The sequence below is a fragment of the Scyliorhinus torazame genome, chromosome 3 (assembly GCF_047496885.1).
Source record: "Scyliorhinus torazame isolate Kashiwa2021f chromosome 3, sScyTor2.1, whole genome shotgun sequence".
Classification (NCBI taxonomy): domain Eukaryota; kingdom Metazoa; phylum Chordata; class Chondrichthyes; order Carcharhiniformes; family Scyliorhinidae; genus Scyliorhinus; species Scyliorhinus torazame.
In genome coordinates, this window is record NC_092709.1 from 341,942,879 (window position 1) to 341,957,618 (window position 14,740).

Below are 14,740 nucleotides of genomic sequence, written 5' to 3' on the forward strand. Positions count from 1 at the left end.
AGTGACAGCGAAACAAACCTGTTGGACTTTAACCTGGTCTTGTAAGACTTCTTACATAGGAAGAAAGTAATTGCGCTCGAGAATATGCAGAGGAAATTCACCGGGATGTTGCCTGGACTGGAGCATTTCAGCGATGAAGGGAGGCTGGGGAGGAGACCTGATTGAGATGCATAAAATTAGGTTGGGTATATAGGAAGAAACTTTTACCCTTAGCAAAAGGGTCAATAACCAGGGGGAATAGATTTAAAGTCAGGGACAGGAGTTGAGGGGATTTGATGAAAAACTTTTTCACCCAGGAGTTGGTGGGAATCTGGAGCTCACTGCCTGAATGGGTGGTAGAGGCGGGAACCCTCACAACATTTAAGAAGTAATTAGATGAACATTTGAAACACCACAGCATACAAGGCTGAAGACCAAGTGCTAGAAAATGGGATTAGATTATATAGGTGTTTGATGGTCAGCGCAGACATCATTGGCCAAAGACTCTCTTTCTGTGCTGTAAAACTCTATAACTCTACAGAGTTTAACCTCAATGTGAGTAAATAGTCTTACTCACATTTAACGCCCCCCCCACCCACCCCCGTTTCCATCGTCCTACAATCACTTCATCTAATCTGAAGATCGACGTAGAACATAGTGTGCAGCAGGAGGCCATTCGGCCCATCAAGTCTGCACTGACCCACTTAAGCCCTCACTTCCACCCTATCCCCGTAACCCAATAACCCCTCCTAACCTTTTTTGGTCACTAAGGGCAATTTAGCATGGCCAGTCCACCTAACCTGCACGTCTTTGGACTGTGGGAGGAAACCGGAGCACCCGGAGGAAACTCACACAGACACAGGGAGAACATGCAGACTCTACCCAGACAGTGACCCAGTGTGGAATCGAACCTGGGACCCTGGTGCTGTGAAGCCACAGTGCTATCCACAAAGCTTCTGTCTGAACAATTCTCCCTGAAAGTGACTTTCAGTCTCAGATTTCTGTCAGAATAAAGTTTCTCCTGATGTGTTGCCCTGCTGCAGGATGCCCCAGGGAGACCACCTTCATTTAACTGGTGGCCTCCATTCATGGGAGTTTCCCGGTCATCAGCAAAATGCCAACAGAACTGCTAATTGTCCCCTAATTGGGCCTTTAATTATCTGAATGAGCTGCCCACTCCAAGGAGGTGACCAATGGGAAGTCTTGTGGCACAGTGATACCATCCCCACCTTTGGACCAGATGCTCTGGTTTCAAGTCCATCGCTAGGACTTGCTGGTCATGGTGGGAACGTTTACAATGCGGTTCAACAGGCTGATTGATAATCAGCTCTGGAATCCTCCCACCACTTAAAAGATGTTTGTGTATGTGTGTGTGTGAGGATACGCTAAATAAAAACTCATGATGATGGAGGCGAACAGTCTCTCCATGTGTAGTATTATTGTCATTAAAATAGTCTGACGGCAAGTGGGATGGAAATTTTCGGAAATGGGAGGAGAAGGGGATTAAGATACTAAAAGATTTGTTTCTTCGGGGTCGGTTTGCAGGATTGAAGGAGCTGGAAGCGAATTATGGGCTGGAGCAGGGGGAAATGTTTAGATACGTGCAGGTAAGAGATTTTGCCAGAAAGGAGGTACAGAGCTTCCTGGTGGAGCTGGCCTCCACATTGCTGGAGGAGGTGCTGACGATAGGGGGACTGGAGAAGGGGGTAGAGTCGGCGGTTTACAGAGCTATTTTGGAAGAGGAGAAGGCACCACTGGAAGGGATATGGAAGTGGGAGGAAGAGTTGGGATATGGAGGAGGGATTCTGGTGTGAGGTGCTCCGGAGAGTGAACGCCTCCACCTCGTGCGCGAAGTTGGGGCTGATACAGCTGAAGGTGGTATACAGAGCACACCTCACGAGGGCGAGGATGAGCCGATTCTTTGAAGGAGTAGAAGATGTGTGTGAACTGTAGCCACCTGAGTTGGCCACTTCCCGACTTTAAATGGAGAACAGCAAAGGCTGAAGGGAAATTCAGCCAACACAGGCAAAAACTAGCAGGTGCAAGTTTACTGTGTATTAGACTCTGCAAAAACCCAGACAGCATCGATACAAGCAGCCATCTGCATAGTAATGCAGCAGCCATCTACATAGTAATGAGCGATCCCCGGGAACAATCGAAACATTTGGGATAAACAAGGCCAAGCCAGACTCCTCGGCGCCAGCAGGAGCCAACACAAAAGAGGTTAACGGACACTTAAAGACCGCCCAACGATCAGGAAACAGCTCCAGTATTGGAGAAATCGAACCAAGCGATTGGAATGAAGTCCAATCACTTGAAACCAGGTACGGGGTCCGCCCCAAAAGGCGGGAAGCCCCTGGGGACTATAAAGTAAAGCCCCCCAAGTTCAAATCGTTCTTCTTGACAGGGTCACTCAGCAACGCGAACCAACCCTTGACAGTGACCTGTCCAGCTGCCTCCAAAGAACGTAAGTCTCAAGTCAGCGCTCGCTACGAGATAGGCGCTCCTAGCTACCAGTCCATACCAGCTTTTGAATCCCGCAGACTCAGAACCCGAACAAAAGGCCATTTGTTCCCCTGACCTGGTGGGCCAGTCCGAAGCTAAGTATAGGCCTGTTAGTGATAGAAATAGCTTAGAAAGTAGAGTTTATGCATGAGTAGTGATTTACTGTGTATAATAAATGTGCTTTGATTTGAATCTTGCTAATTTGTGTATTGAGTTATTGATCATTACTTGAACTTGAACCTCGTGGCGGTATCATAAAGATACCTGGCGACTCTAGAGCAAAGGTTATAAAACAGCCAATTGAACCAACCAAAAGTTAGCAACATGTTACTGGCGACATCCTGACGGGACCCGATCTAGAAGTGGCTTAACCACTCCGGGAGAACCCAAAATTTGAATTAGAAATCCAGTTGGGAACAGAAAAACCACAAGTGTTCAAGCAGTTCTGATCAATCCTCATAATTCGGAAGTGTGTTAATGCATGCGTAACTAACAGGGTTATAAGGTAGATTTTCTGTTGCGACAAAACTGTCGGGAGTTTGTATTCCGGAAAATAGCGAAAGCCGTATCCGTAATTACAGCACCGCCTTAGTCACCTTGTTCCAAATTTAAAGAGAAGCATTCAGATAAGAAAGATGGCAATGGAGGCAATGCAATGCCTCATGAACCCTGAAAACTTTGTGGTCGCAGCGACCAGCAGCAGAGCAGTTTGGGAAGAGGAAATCAGAAAGTACCTCAAAGGGAAAGGATGGCCCCTTTGGAGCGAATTCTGTGAAAATGGGGAAACAGGTCCCGGGAGTATAGGACATACTTGGTGGGAGAACCTGAGCGAGATTCACAAGAAGAGCTTAGGAAAAGCTCGCAAGCCGATGGCAATCGTGTCCTGTTTGGCACAATTGCGAGGCACAGAGGAGGTCATTAGGACGCTCCGAAAAGAGATAGAAGGCATACATTGAATAAGCAAGGTCGATGTCAGTGATGTAGAGAAAGAGAATGTAGAATTAAGGAGGAAGTTAGCGGCAAAGGACGGAGAGGTGGATGATGCCAAGAGGGCACACCAGTCTTGTCTGGCGCACTTAAGCAGCTTCCAATCCCAGTACAAAAAGGCCTATCAAGACACGCAACGTGCAGTGCTGGTACGAGAGGAAACCGAGAAGCAGGTAGAGGCATTGCAGAGACAGTGCAGTGACCTGAAGGCAGCGTTAAGAGCACTCCATGCTGCCACCACGGAGCAAAGACAAAGCTCATTAGACCACACAAAGTGCCGGAAGCAGATTGCAGAACTGCAATCTCTGCTTTCAGTTCAAAAAGGATTCCAGGAAACCTTTGGAGCAAAATTAGATGAGGAAGACAGCCCTGATTGGGAAGAGTTGAATGAGACAGCGCAGAGATATGTTCAGGGAACATGTGCGCAGGGAAAGCCCCAGAAGAGAAAAGCGCCCCAACCCCCCACAGAGCAGATAGTTCAGGCTCCAATGAACCCAGTCACCACCCACCGCACAGCCACATCGGACGACACGGAATTTCTGTACACCACCCCCTTAACAGTGACCCAATTACGGGACGCGTGCGATAAAATCAAACCGTTCCTCCCCACCTCAGACCCCCACCACTTCTTTGCCAGAGTAAAACAGCAGGCTACCATGTATGGCCTGGATGAGCGTGAGCACGTGAAGCTCACAGTTTTGAGTTTAGACCCTTTGGTCGCAGCAGCCCTTCCCAACCCACAGAATGTAGCAGGAAGCACCCTTGCAGAAATGCATACCGCGATCCTAGACGCGATCGGGTGTAACAGGGGTGACCCCGTAGGTGGCCTCAATAAGTGCAGGCAAAAGAAAACCGAGCACCCCACAGCGATTGCTGGACGCTTGTGGATCCATTTCGCAGCAATATTCGGAGACTTAGACCGCGCCCATTTGTCCCCAGACAACATGGCCAAATGGACCCGCACCCTTATTTCCCATGCCACAGAAATAGAACAAAAAGCTTGTGCGAATTATGATCCCTCAGAGGAGGCTCATAATGAGAAATGGGTTGTAAAAAGATTGTCCCGCGCCAGGGAGCAATCTGTTCAAAACAAACCCACGAACAAAAATCCCGAAGAACAGCAGGCAGAAGCAGACATACACACAGTTAAGGCACACCAGAACCCCGCATGGGTAAATGAAGACAAGAACTGCCCCCCACAAAAGCCACAGGAGTGTTACAACTGTGGACAGTTGGGACACTTTGCAAGAGACTGCAATGCCCCACAAAAGCAACAGAGAGCCCAGCAGACAGGCACTCTAAATAAGAACAGGACAAAGCCAATACATAGCGTTAGCACCCGTTCAGATCAGACGGACCTGAACGGAACGGACGGACGGTGTTCGGGCTCCCCCAGTTGGGTCTGCGACACCCTTTGGGATAGGTCCGGCCGACCAGTAGTTGCAGCAAAAATACGGGCACAGCCCATCGAGTTCTCTGGGACACAGGAGGGTCCCGCACCACAATAAATTCCTCCACCATGTTTCAAAAGGACACATGGCCCACTACAGCCACTATCACCCTCAGCGGCTTTACAGGCCACTCACAGCAGGGACACATCACAGCCCCTGTACCCATTCAAATCGGCAACATCACCACCAAGCATTCGGGTCCGTACTCCATTGCGGACAAAGTCAGCCCTTCCGTCAACAAAATAAAGTATCCCAACGGAAAGACTGCGTGGTTCCACGCAGCTTAAGGCAGAGGGACCACAGTCGAACCACACACACCACGTCATGCTCCATGCAGCAGACCACGCCCCGCCCACAGCCAACGTAACCCTACCCTCCCCCAACACGTCCAGCCCAGCCACGGACTCAAGCCCGACTCCACCCCCAAACTCTAGGCTCCGCCCCGGAACGCCCACAGACTGCAGCAGCAGCGACTGTGACTCGGACAATAGCCACAGCACGCCTCCCTACTATCCCCATGCAACAGGACGCCCACCTAGCGAATCTGACCACGATTCGAGTGATCCCTTCATGATCACTTTCCTAAACAAACCCCACCACCGACCAACAATGACTACCCCGATTCCGTCCCCACAGAAGTAGACACCACCTTTTGGCACCGAGATAACTCACACAGACTCGTCCGGAACGACGTGATGGACCCCAAATCGCACCATGCAGCCCTATCCGCCCTGATACACTCGAGAGTTTGGCATCCGGGAGAAGATGCTGACTCCCAAAACGAGAACCCCTTTGCGACCCTGTTCACAACCGATAACTGAGGTGTCCAGATGATGTTTTAAAAAGGAACCGCTTGGGAGAAAACGGTGTCCTTTCTGATGGAACCTGCAGCATGTTGTTTGTAGTGGTATTGTTTAATGTTGTTTGTAAGATCGGAATTTTTTTTTCCATAGCCCCACGCCTTATTTTTCGGCCGAAACCTCGGAGAACGTGTCAGCACGCTCATCAGCAGAAACCTCTGAGAGCTTGCCAGACCCCCGTTCATAACTGCCCTTCTGGTTCGAAGGTAGAACCAATACGGCAACCACCCCCCCACGATGACTACATTTTTGCCCGTTCTTGTCGGTTGCTCAGGCAGTGGAGAAACGGCATTGGGACCCGCCCTGCCTGGGAACCCCCCTCTGGTCAGCTCCGCTCGGGTAGAGCACACACGGCATTGGTCGCCGTCCTACCTGGGGATTCCATCCAAATCTTACCCGTCGCGGCCCATACGCACCTCATTTCGGCACTTTTCGTTCAATAAGTTTTGTTTTATTTTCAGGTGACCCTTAGGTTGCCATCCCTATGCTATTTACATCCTCAAACATTTGGATGGTAAATCGCACAGCCTGCGAGACGGCTCGCACTGTTTCAGTATTTTTAAGTGTTTCTTGTCCGGAATATTCGGTTTAAAAAAAAAAATGAGGGAGTCACACATGGTGACAAATTGTAACGGGAGAATTGGCACAAAAGGACAGACATACTACCAGATGAGACATTAAACCAAGATAGTAACAGACACTATGCTTGATCCCACAGAACCCCAGAAGCTCCAGGAAAAGAGACGAAGAGAAGAGAAGAGAAAGGAGAAGCACCATGAGGACATCCTCCGTGTTGCTCATCACCCTAATGAACATTTGGTTGCTCACCAACGCGAACCCCCTGACCCCAACCCCCCCCAGCCGTTAATGATTCACTTCCCCATAGCACCCAGAGTCCAGTCACAAGCAACACCACACCATCTTGGTGTGACAGGTTTATAACCTGGTACTCCCTGTCCTACTTAATAGAATCCCTACTAGTATTGGCGATACTCTGCTGCATCATGCAGACTATTCGTCTGAGGAAATGGAGAAGGAGAGCCTACCGCGCTCGCACCCCGGTATATAGGATAAGATCCCCTATTTTCTGTTATGACCAGACCCCCGCGATCTATAATAAAGAACATTTGTTTGCGTTCTTTTTGTGAATAAAGAAGTGTGTTTCATGAGCGATTGTACAATCCTGAGCTTGACTGCCAAGCCAGGAAAAATGTGAATAATGCTGCTATGATTTTGTTTGTGTCATTCAGGAAGTTAGTATGATTGAATGTTTGAGTGAGTGTAGTTTATTAAGGACAGTTAGAGGTACCGTTTTTCTTATTTTGTAATGCATGTCCCTGTTTTGACATAGCGCCACTTAGAATTGTCAGTTAAAATTTTCTTGCATAGTTATGGTCAGTGTAGAGGCCATAAAAAAGAGTGCTCGCCGGGTCAGGGAATGAAGACAACACAGTTATGTGATCCTTCACGCTTCGCGTTAGGATCACAAGGAGCGTGTGTAGCCACCTGTGTTGGCCACTTCCCGACTTTAAATGGAGAACAGCAAAGGCTGAAGGGAAATTCAACCAACACAGGCAAAAACTAACAGGTGCAAGTTTACTGTGTATTTGGCTCTGCAAGAACCCAGACAGCATCGATACCAGCAGCCATCTACATAGTAATGAGCGATCCCCGGGAACAATCGAAACATTTGAGGTAAACAAGGCCAAGCCAGACTCCTCGGCGCCAGCAGGAGCCAACACAAAAGAGGTTAACGGACACTTAAAGACGGCTCAACGATCAGGAAACAGCTCCAGTATTGGAGAAATCGAACCAAGCGATTGAACGAAGTCCAATCACTTGAAACCAGGTACGGGGTCCGCCCCGAAAGGCGGGAAGCCCCTGGAGAGTATAAAGTAAAGCCCCCAAGTTCAAATTGTTCTTCTTGACAGGGTCACTCAGCAACGCGAACCAACCCTTGACAGTGACCTGTCCAGCTGCCTCCAAAGAACGCAAGTCTCAAGTCAACGCTCGCTATGAAATAGGCGCTCCTAGCTACCAGTCCATACCAGCTTTTGAATCTCGCAGACTCAGAACCCGAACGAGAGGCCATTTGTTCCCCTGACCTGTTGGGCCAGTCCGAAGCTAAGTATAGGCCTGTTAGTGATAGAAATAGCTTAGAAAGTAGAGTTCATGCATGAGTAGTGATTTACTGTGTATAATAAATGTGTTTTGATTTGAATCTTACTAATTGGTGTATTGAGTTATTGATCATTACTTGAACTTGAACCTCGTGGCAGTATCATAAAGATACCTGGCGACTCTAGAGCAAAGGTTATAAAACAGAGCCAATTGAACCAACCAAAAGTTAGCAACAGAACATTGCGGGGGGAGGGGCGCTGATCACGTTCATATGTTTTGGTCCTGTCCAAAGCTAGAGGATTACTGGAAGGAGGTTTTTAGGGTAATTTCTAGAGCGGTGCACGTGAAACTGGACCCGGGCCCCCAGGAGGCCATATTCGGGGTGTCGGACCAGCCAGGGTTGGAAACGGTGCGGAGGCAGATGTTGTAGCCTTCGCCTCGTTGATCACCCGAAGGCGGATCCTGATAGGTTGGAGAGCAGCCTCTCCACCCTGTGCCCTGGCGTGGCGGGGGGTTCTGTTGGAATTCTTGACTCTTGAGAAGGATAAGTTTGAACTGCGTGGGCAGCACAGTGGTGCAGTGAGTAGCACTGCTGCCTCACGGCGCCGAGGTCCCAGGTTCGATCCTGGCTCAGGGTCACTGTCTGTGTGGAGTTTGCATATTCTCCCCGTGTTAGCGTGGGTTTCGCCCCCACAACTCCAAGATGTGCAGGCTAGGTGGATTGACCATGCTAAATTGCCCCTTAATTCGTAAAAATGAATTGGGTACTCTAAATTTATTTTAAAAAAGGAAAAAAAACAAGGTTTGAACTGAGGGGAAGGATGGAGGGGTTCTACAATTCATGGGCATTATTCATTATGCATTTTCAAGAACTGGATAACATCGAACATTAGTTGGGGCGGGTGGGTGGGAGGGTTGGGGGGAGGGGGGCGGTGTGTGTTCATGGTGACTATGGGTGATCCCTAATTCCTTTTTGTCATTTGTTTGTGTGAACATGCGGGCTAATGTTTGGGGTTTGGTGGGAGGATGGGATCGTTGTTATTGATATGGGGACTGACATATTTGTTACTGATTATTGTTTATTGTTGGTGGGTGCAAATTTGGGAGAAAATGTGAAAAAGGAGAATACATTTTTTTTTTTAAATAGTCTGACGGCGGGACTGCACTGGGGAGCTGATCCAATGCAGATCCTCAAAACTTTATCAGCACCCCTCCCACCCGTGGGAACCAGTAAAATCCTGGCTATGTCACTGCTTCTACACACCATGGCAAAGTCTGGCAAACCCTCAGGTATTGGATGAAGGCCCATAGTACAGGACACAAACCAGTTTAAAATGAGCGGGACTGTAGACATCGGTTTTTGAGGTAACACAGTGTGTTGGTTTTAAAAGCCTGCATGTTAAGAGGACAAAGGAGAAAACTGAAGTTCAAGGTAATGTGACGAGTTTCAAACCATGTCTTCTGTCCGCCCCACAGGAGGCAGTCTGCTGCCTGATTGAGCACATCGAATCAATCAAGGTGGAGAATCAGCAGCTGCGAGAGGTACTGGTGTGTTTGATCCGACGCTCCCGGGTCCTCCGTGAACAGCAGGAGGAGCTCGAGGCACAGCACAAGCAGCTGCTGCAGGAGAAAGACTACTGCAGCAAGTTGAGGACACTGCGGTACAGGAAGCACCTCAGCGACTATGTGGAGCCAAAGGTCATGGAGCTGCCTAAAGTCGAGGAGGAGCCAGAAATCAAGGAGCTGCCAAAGGTGAAGGTGGAGCCAGTAATGAAGGAGCAGCCAAAGGTAAAGGATGAGCCAGAGTCCGAGGAGTCGTCAGAGACCAAGGAAGAGCTGACGCTCGAGGAGCAAGAGGACAACGATCTAGATGACGACGATCTAGACAGTGATGATGATGATGATGATGATGATGATGATGATGATCTAGATGACGAATAGTTAGACAAGCTGGAAGAGGCTGGGCTGGAGAATAGAGAGAAAGTGCCAGAACCATGCAACTTACAGGCAGCCCGTACTCATTTAACCAGCTGCCTCTCCTGTGTATATATGACAAATATTGCTTGACCCAAGGAAGATGTCAGAATCATCCTTTTCCAGGTTTTCTTTTTTTCCAAAATTCTGCAACTTGATTGTTGTCTCCATCAATGAATATTAAACTGATGTATTGTACAGTCTCGAGTACGAGTAATTTCTTGAAATAAACCTTTGCTTCCCAACCACAGATCTTCTCCACCCAAAGTACGCAGTCAGTTTTCCACAATTGTTTTTGGAGGTTGCAAAGACATATCTAATGCTAGTGTTCCTCCGAATAGTCATGGGCTGCCTTCTCAAAAAGATTTAAACTTTTTTTCTGTAACCTATTTTTGGGATGTAAAAGTCTAAAGATAACCATGAAACCATTGATAGTTACAAAAACCCATCTGGTTCACTAATGTCCTTTAGGGGAGGAAATATGCCGTCCTTACTTGGTGTGGCCAAATGTGACTCCAGACCCACAGCAATGTGGTTGACTCTGAGCTGTGGATCTCGCTCAAATATGGCGAGCATATCATTAACTCGTTTGCATTAATTTCCATCTTATTAGCAAGATTGCAGTCGAATTTACTGGCCTTCCTGGAATTAACCGGCTCCCCAGCGAGAAATCACGCGGCTTCATTTAGTTATCCTTTTAAAAACATGAAGCTGGCGCAATGGCTGCTGAGGAGGTGAGTAGCCATTTTCATTTCCCAGCATGCAGCTCAAAAGCATTGGAACGTCAGCCCCAGGTCTGGGTGGGTGGGGGGGGGGGGGGGAGCATGCAGTGTGGAGGACCCCTCTGGGTTGGGCTTGGTCAGGGAGCTGAGGCATTCCAGGTCGGGGGATGTATGGGGTTTTTCATCTGTGAGGCCTTCAACTCATCTTCATATATTGTGGGGAGGATGTGACATGTCAGCTAGTGATTTGGGAGAGGGGGGGTTGGGAATTTTAGAGGTGGCAGGCGGAACGGATGCCAGGAGACAGGTGGTAACTTACTCTTGCAGCTTGTTGGTCTTTATAATCTTTATTAGTGTCGCAAGTTGGCTTACATTGACACTGCAATGAAGTTACTGTGGAAAACCCCCTAGTCGCCACACTCTGGTGCCTGTTCGGGTTCACTGAGGGAGAAGTCAGATTGTCTAATACACCTAACGGCATGTCTTTCAGGATTGGTGGGAGGAAACCGGAGCACTCGGAGAAAACCCACGCAGACACGGGGAGAACATGCAGACCCTTCCCCCTCCAAGGAACAACAAGCTGAACATGGGATGTTATTCAGGATAGTGGGGGCTGAGGTCAGGTCAGACCCTGTGGCGTGGATATTTGGGGTTTCGGAGAAGTCGGAGCTGCTGGAGGGGAAGGTGGTCGACGTAGCGGCCTTCGTTTCTCTGACTGTCCGGCGAAGGATCCTGTTCAATTGGAGGTCAGATACACCGCCGAGGGTGGTGGCCTGGCCGGGGGACTTGTACGACTTTCTCCGGCTGGAGAAGATTAAGTTTGAGTTGAGAAGAGTGTTTTGAGGTGCAGTGGAGGCTGTTCATGACTTTGTTTGAGGAGCTGTTCGTTGTTGTGGGGTCAACAGGGGAATAACTGTACAAACTGTTGACTGCTTTGCTAGACTGTGTATTTTGTTGATATTGGATATGTTTGGAATAAAATATCTTTAAAAAAATAAATGTTTCCGTTAAATCTCGCCCAAGAACTAGGAGCATGAGTAGGCAATTCAGCTCCTCAAGCCTGTTCCACCATTCAATTCCATCATGGCTGATCTCATCTCGGCCTCAACACCACCGTCCTGCCCCTTCTCCGTAACCCTTCAACCCATTACTGATTAAAAATCTGTCTACTCTTTAAATTTAAGCAATGTCCCAGCATTCACAGCACCCTCGGGTGGTGAATTCCACAGATTCATGACCCTTTGAGAGAAGTAATTTCTTCTCATCTCTGTTTTAACTTTACTACCCCTCATCCTAAAACTGTGACCTCTCATACTAGATTAACCCACAAGAGGAAGCCATCTGCTCTACGTCTACTTTGTCAATATCTTTTGTGGTGATGTGCCTGTGCACGGTTTTATACATAGTTGTCTATCAATGTATATAGTTATCGATGCGACCTCCAACCAGCTGGTGGCGATAGAGATCTACTATGAGGCCCGAGATATCAGGCAGTTGGTAGTAAGTTGTACAAGAGGATAGTCGCATGAGATTGGACCTCCTCTGAACTCCAATGCCACTGTAGCCATCTGGGATGGCCACTTACAAGAAGGAACATGGACGGTTGCAAAGCATAATGGGAAAAATGGCCAATGTAAGGTTCAGGCAGGCTCAGAGCCTGAATGTATATTTGTGAGCGAAAAATCCAGACAGCATCGAAATCCCCAACCGATTAGCATTTTGATGGCACAGCTCCATCAGACAAAGGACTGATACTTGAGCAACCGATACAATCCCAGACATTTCGGCGCCACTCGCTGTACTCGGGAAGGGTCAGGGTCAATGACCACTTAGGACGCCCGTTTATTGGTTCAAATCGTACACAGTGATCAAGAAGTACCCAATTAGTGGGGTCCAAACTGAAGGACCGCCCAAAAGAGCACGAAAACCCCCAAGGATAAAGAGAGAGACCATCATGTGTTCGGCCTGTCTTGGACCTGGCGCTCCGGCAACGTCTACCTCCAATTGCAACGTCTACCTCCAATTGCAGCACCACCAGAAGCAAGTTCAAGTTCAACGCCCGCTACCAGACGGATGAGCCAAGCTGAGCAGCAGTTACTTCTACAGACCCGATAGATCCAGATTCGAACAAAGGGCAGTGTTCCTCTGACCTAAGCCGGGTGCCTGAAGTTAAGTACAGGTTGTCATAGTTGACATGTGTAGTTTAACTAGTATTGTCTATGTTGCATGATTAATTGTGTGTGTAAATAAAGTACCCTTGATCTTGCCCAGACACAGTGGGCCGAATGGCCTCTTTCTGTGCTGTAAACTTTCTCCAGCTTGATAAGGTCTTTTCTGTCTGGCTTTGGATGGACATTGAACAGGCAGTGAAATTTTGTTCAGCACAACGGCTTCTGACTCTCTCAATGGGCAGAGCGTGAGCAGTAAAAGAACAAAAGACTTGCATTAATATAGCATCATTTACAATCTCAGGACATCCCAAAGTGCTACATCCATTAAAGGACTTTTGAAGGATAGTAACTGTTGTAATATCGTACACATGGCCCTATTTACACAATTGCTGGTATGATCAATCTTATAGAAGATGGGTCGATAGAATCCCAATGTGTGCAGCGGCCAGTGAAGATAGGCTTGCAGTTGACTGGAGAGGATTTTGCAGATTGGACATTGAGGAAAGAGAGCGCATTTGACTGCTCCATCTAAACGTGGATTTGAGTGTGGGATGGAGTTTATTACGGTGTGTAAAGAAATACATAAGACTGACCTGGTGCTTTCTCCATGGCAACCTTTCAAACAGAGTTGACTTGCCAACCAATCACACCCTTCCCGACTGTAGTATAAATTGTGGTGATTGTTTGAAATTTGGCATTCTTGTGTTTGCCCTGATAGGTACAAGGTGAAAAACATCAGCAATATGTCACTCCCTTCCCTCACGAGTTAAAAATAATTTTGGATTGACTCTGGAAAAATTGAAAGTCTGCATAAAGAACAATATAAAGTATAAAAGAACAGTACAGCACAGGAACAGGCCATTCGGCCCTCCAAGCCCATACCAGTCATGATACCAGCCTTTGCCAAAACCCTCAGCACTTCCTAGTGCCATATCCCTCTATACCCATCCTATCCCATCATATTTGTCAATGTATCTGCTTCCACAACCTCCCCTGGCAACGCGTTCCAGGCACTCATCACCCTCTGCGTAAAAATCCTGCCTCACACATCTCCTCTAAACTTTGCCCCACGGACCTTAAACCTATGCCCCCTGGTGACTGACCCTTCCACCCTGGGAAAGAGTGCCCGCCCATCCACTCTATCCATGCCCCTCATAATCTTGTAGACCTCTACCAGGTCACCCCCGAACCTCCGTCTTTCTAATGAAAACAGTCCGAGTCTATTCAGCCTCTCCACATAGCTAACACCCTCCAGACCAGACAGCATCCTGGTAAACCTCCTCTGCACCCTCTCCAAAGCCTCCACATCCTTCTGGTAGTGTAGCGACCAGAATTGTGCACAATTTTCCCAATTGTGGCCTTACCAAGGTTCTATACAACTGTAACATGACTTGCCAGTTTTTATACTCAATGCCCCGTCCAATGAAGGCAAGCATTCTGTCTGCTTTATTGATTACCTTGTCCACTTGTGTTGCCACCTTCAAAGATCTGTGGACCTGCACGCCCAGATCTCTCTGACTTTCTATATTCCTAAGCGTTTTGCTATTTTTGGTGTGTTTCTCCTCTATGTTAGACCAAAATGCGTTACCTCACATTTGTCCGGATTAAACTCCATTTGCCATTTCTCTGCCCAAGTCTCCAACCCATCTATGTCCTGCTGAATCCTCTGACAATCCTCAACACTACCTGCCACTCCACCAACCTTGGTGTCATCCGCAAACTTACTAATCAGATCAGCTACGTTTTCCTCCAAATTGTTTATGTATACTAAAAGCAGAGGCTCCAGCCACAGGTCCCTGTGGAACACCACTAGTCACAACCTTCCATTCAGAAAAACACCCTTCTACTGCTACCCTTTGCCTTGTGATCGAGCCAGTTCTGTAGCCATCTGACCACCTCACCTCTGATCCCGTGTGACTTCACCTTTTGTACCAGTCTGCCATGAGGCACCTTGTCAAAGGCTTTACTGA

At 48.0% G+C, this 14,740-nt stretch overlaps 1 protein-coding gene across 4 annotated transcripts in view; it reads left to right on the plus strand.

Moving 5' to 3' along the window:
• Positions 1–10,075, plus strand: part of ccdc166 (coiled-coil domain containing 166) — a 69,997-nt gene extending 59,922 nt beyond the window's left edge. For all 4 annotated transcript variants that reach the window (XM_072497720.1, XM_072497719.1, XM_072497718.1 and 1 more), the window contains one exon: positions 9,380–10,075. In XM_072497720.1, the coding sequence (XP_072353821.1) occupies positions 9,380–9,844 (465 nt within the window). In that variant the 3' untranslated portion in view covers positions 9,845–10,075. The remainder of the gene's footprint in view (positions 1–9,379) is intronic.
• The last annotated feature ends 4,665 nt before the right edge of the window (positions 10,076–14,740 follow it).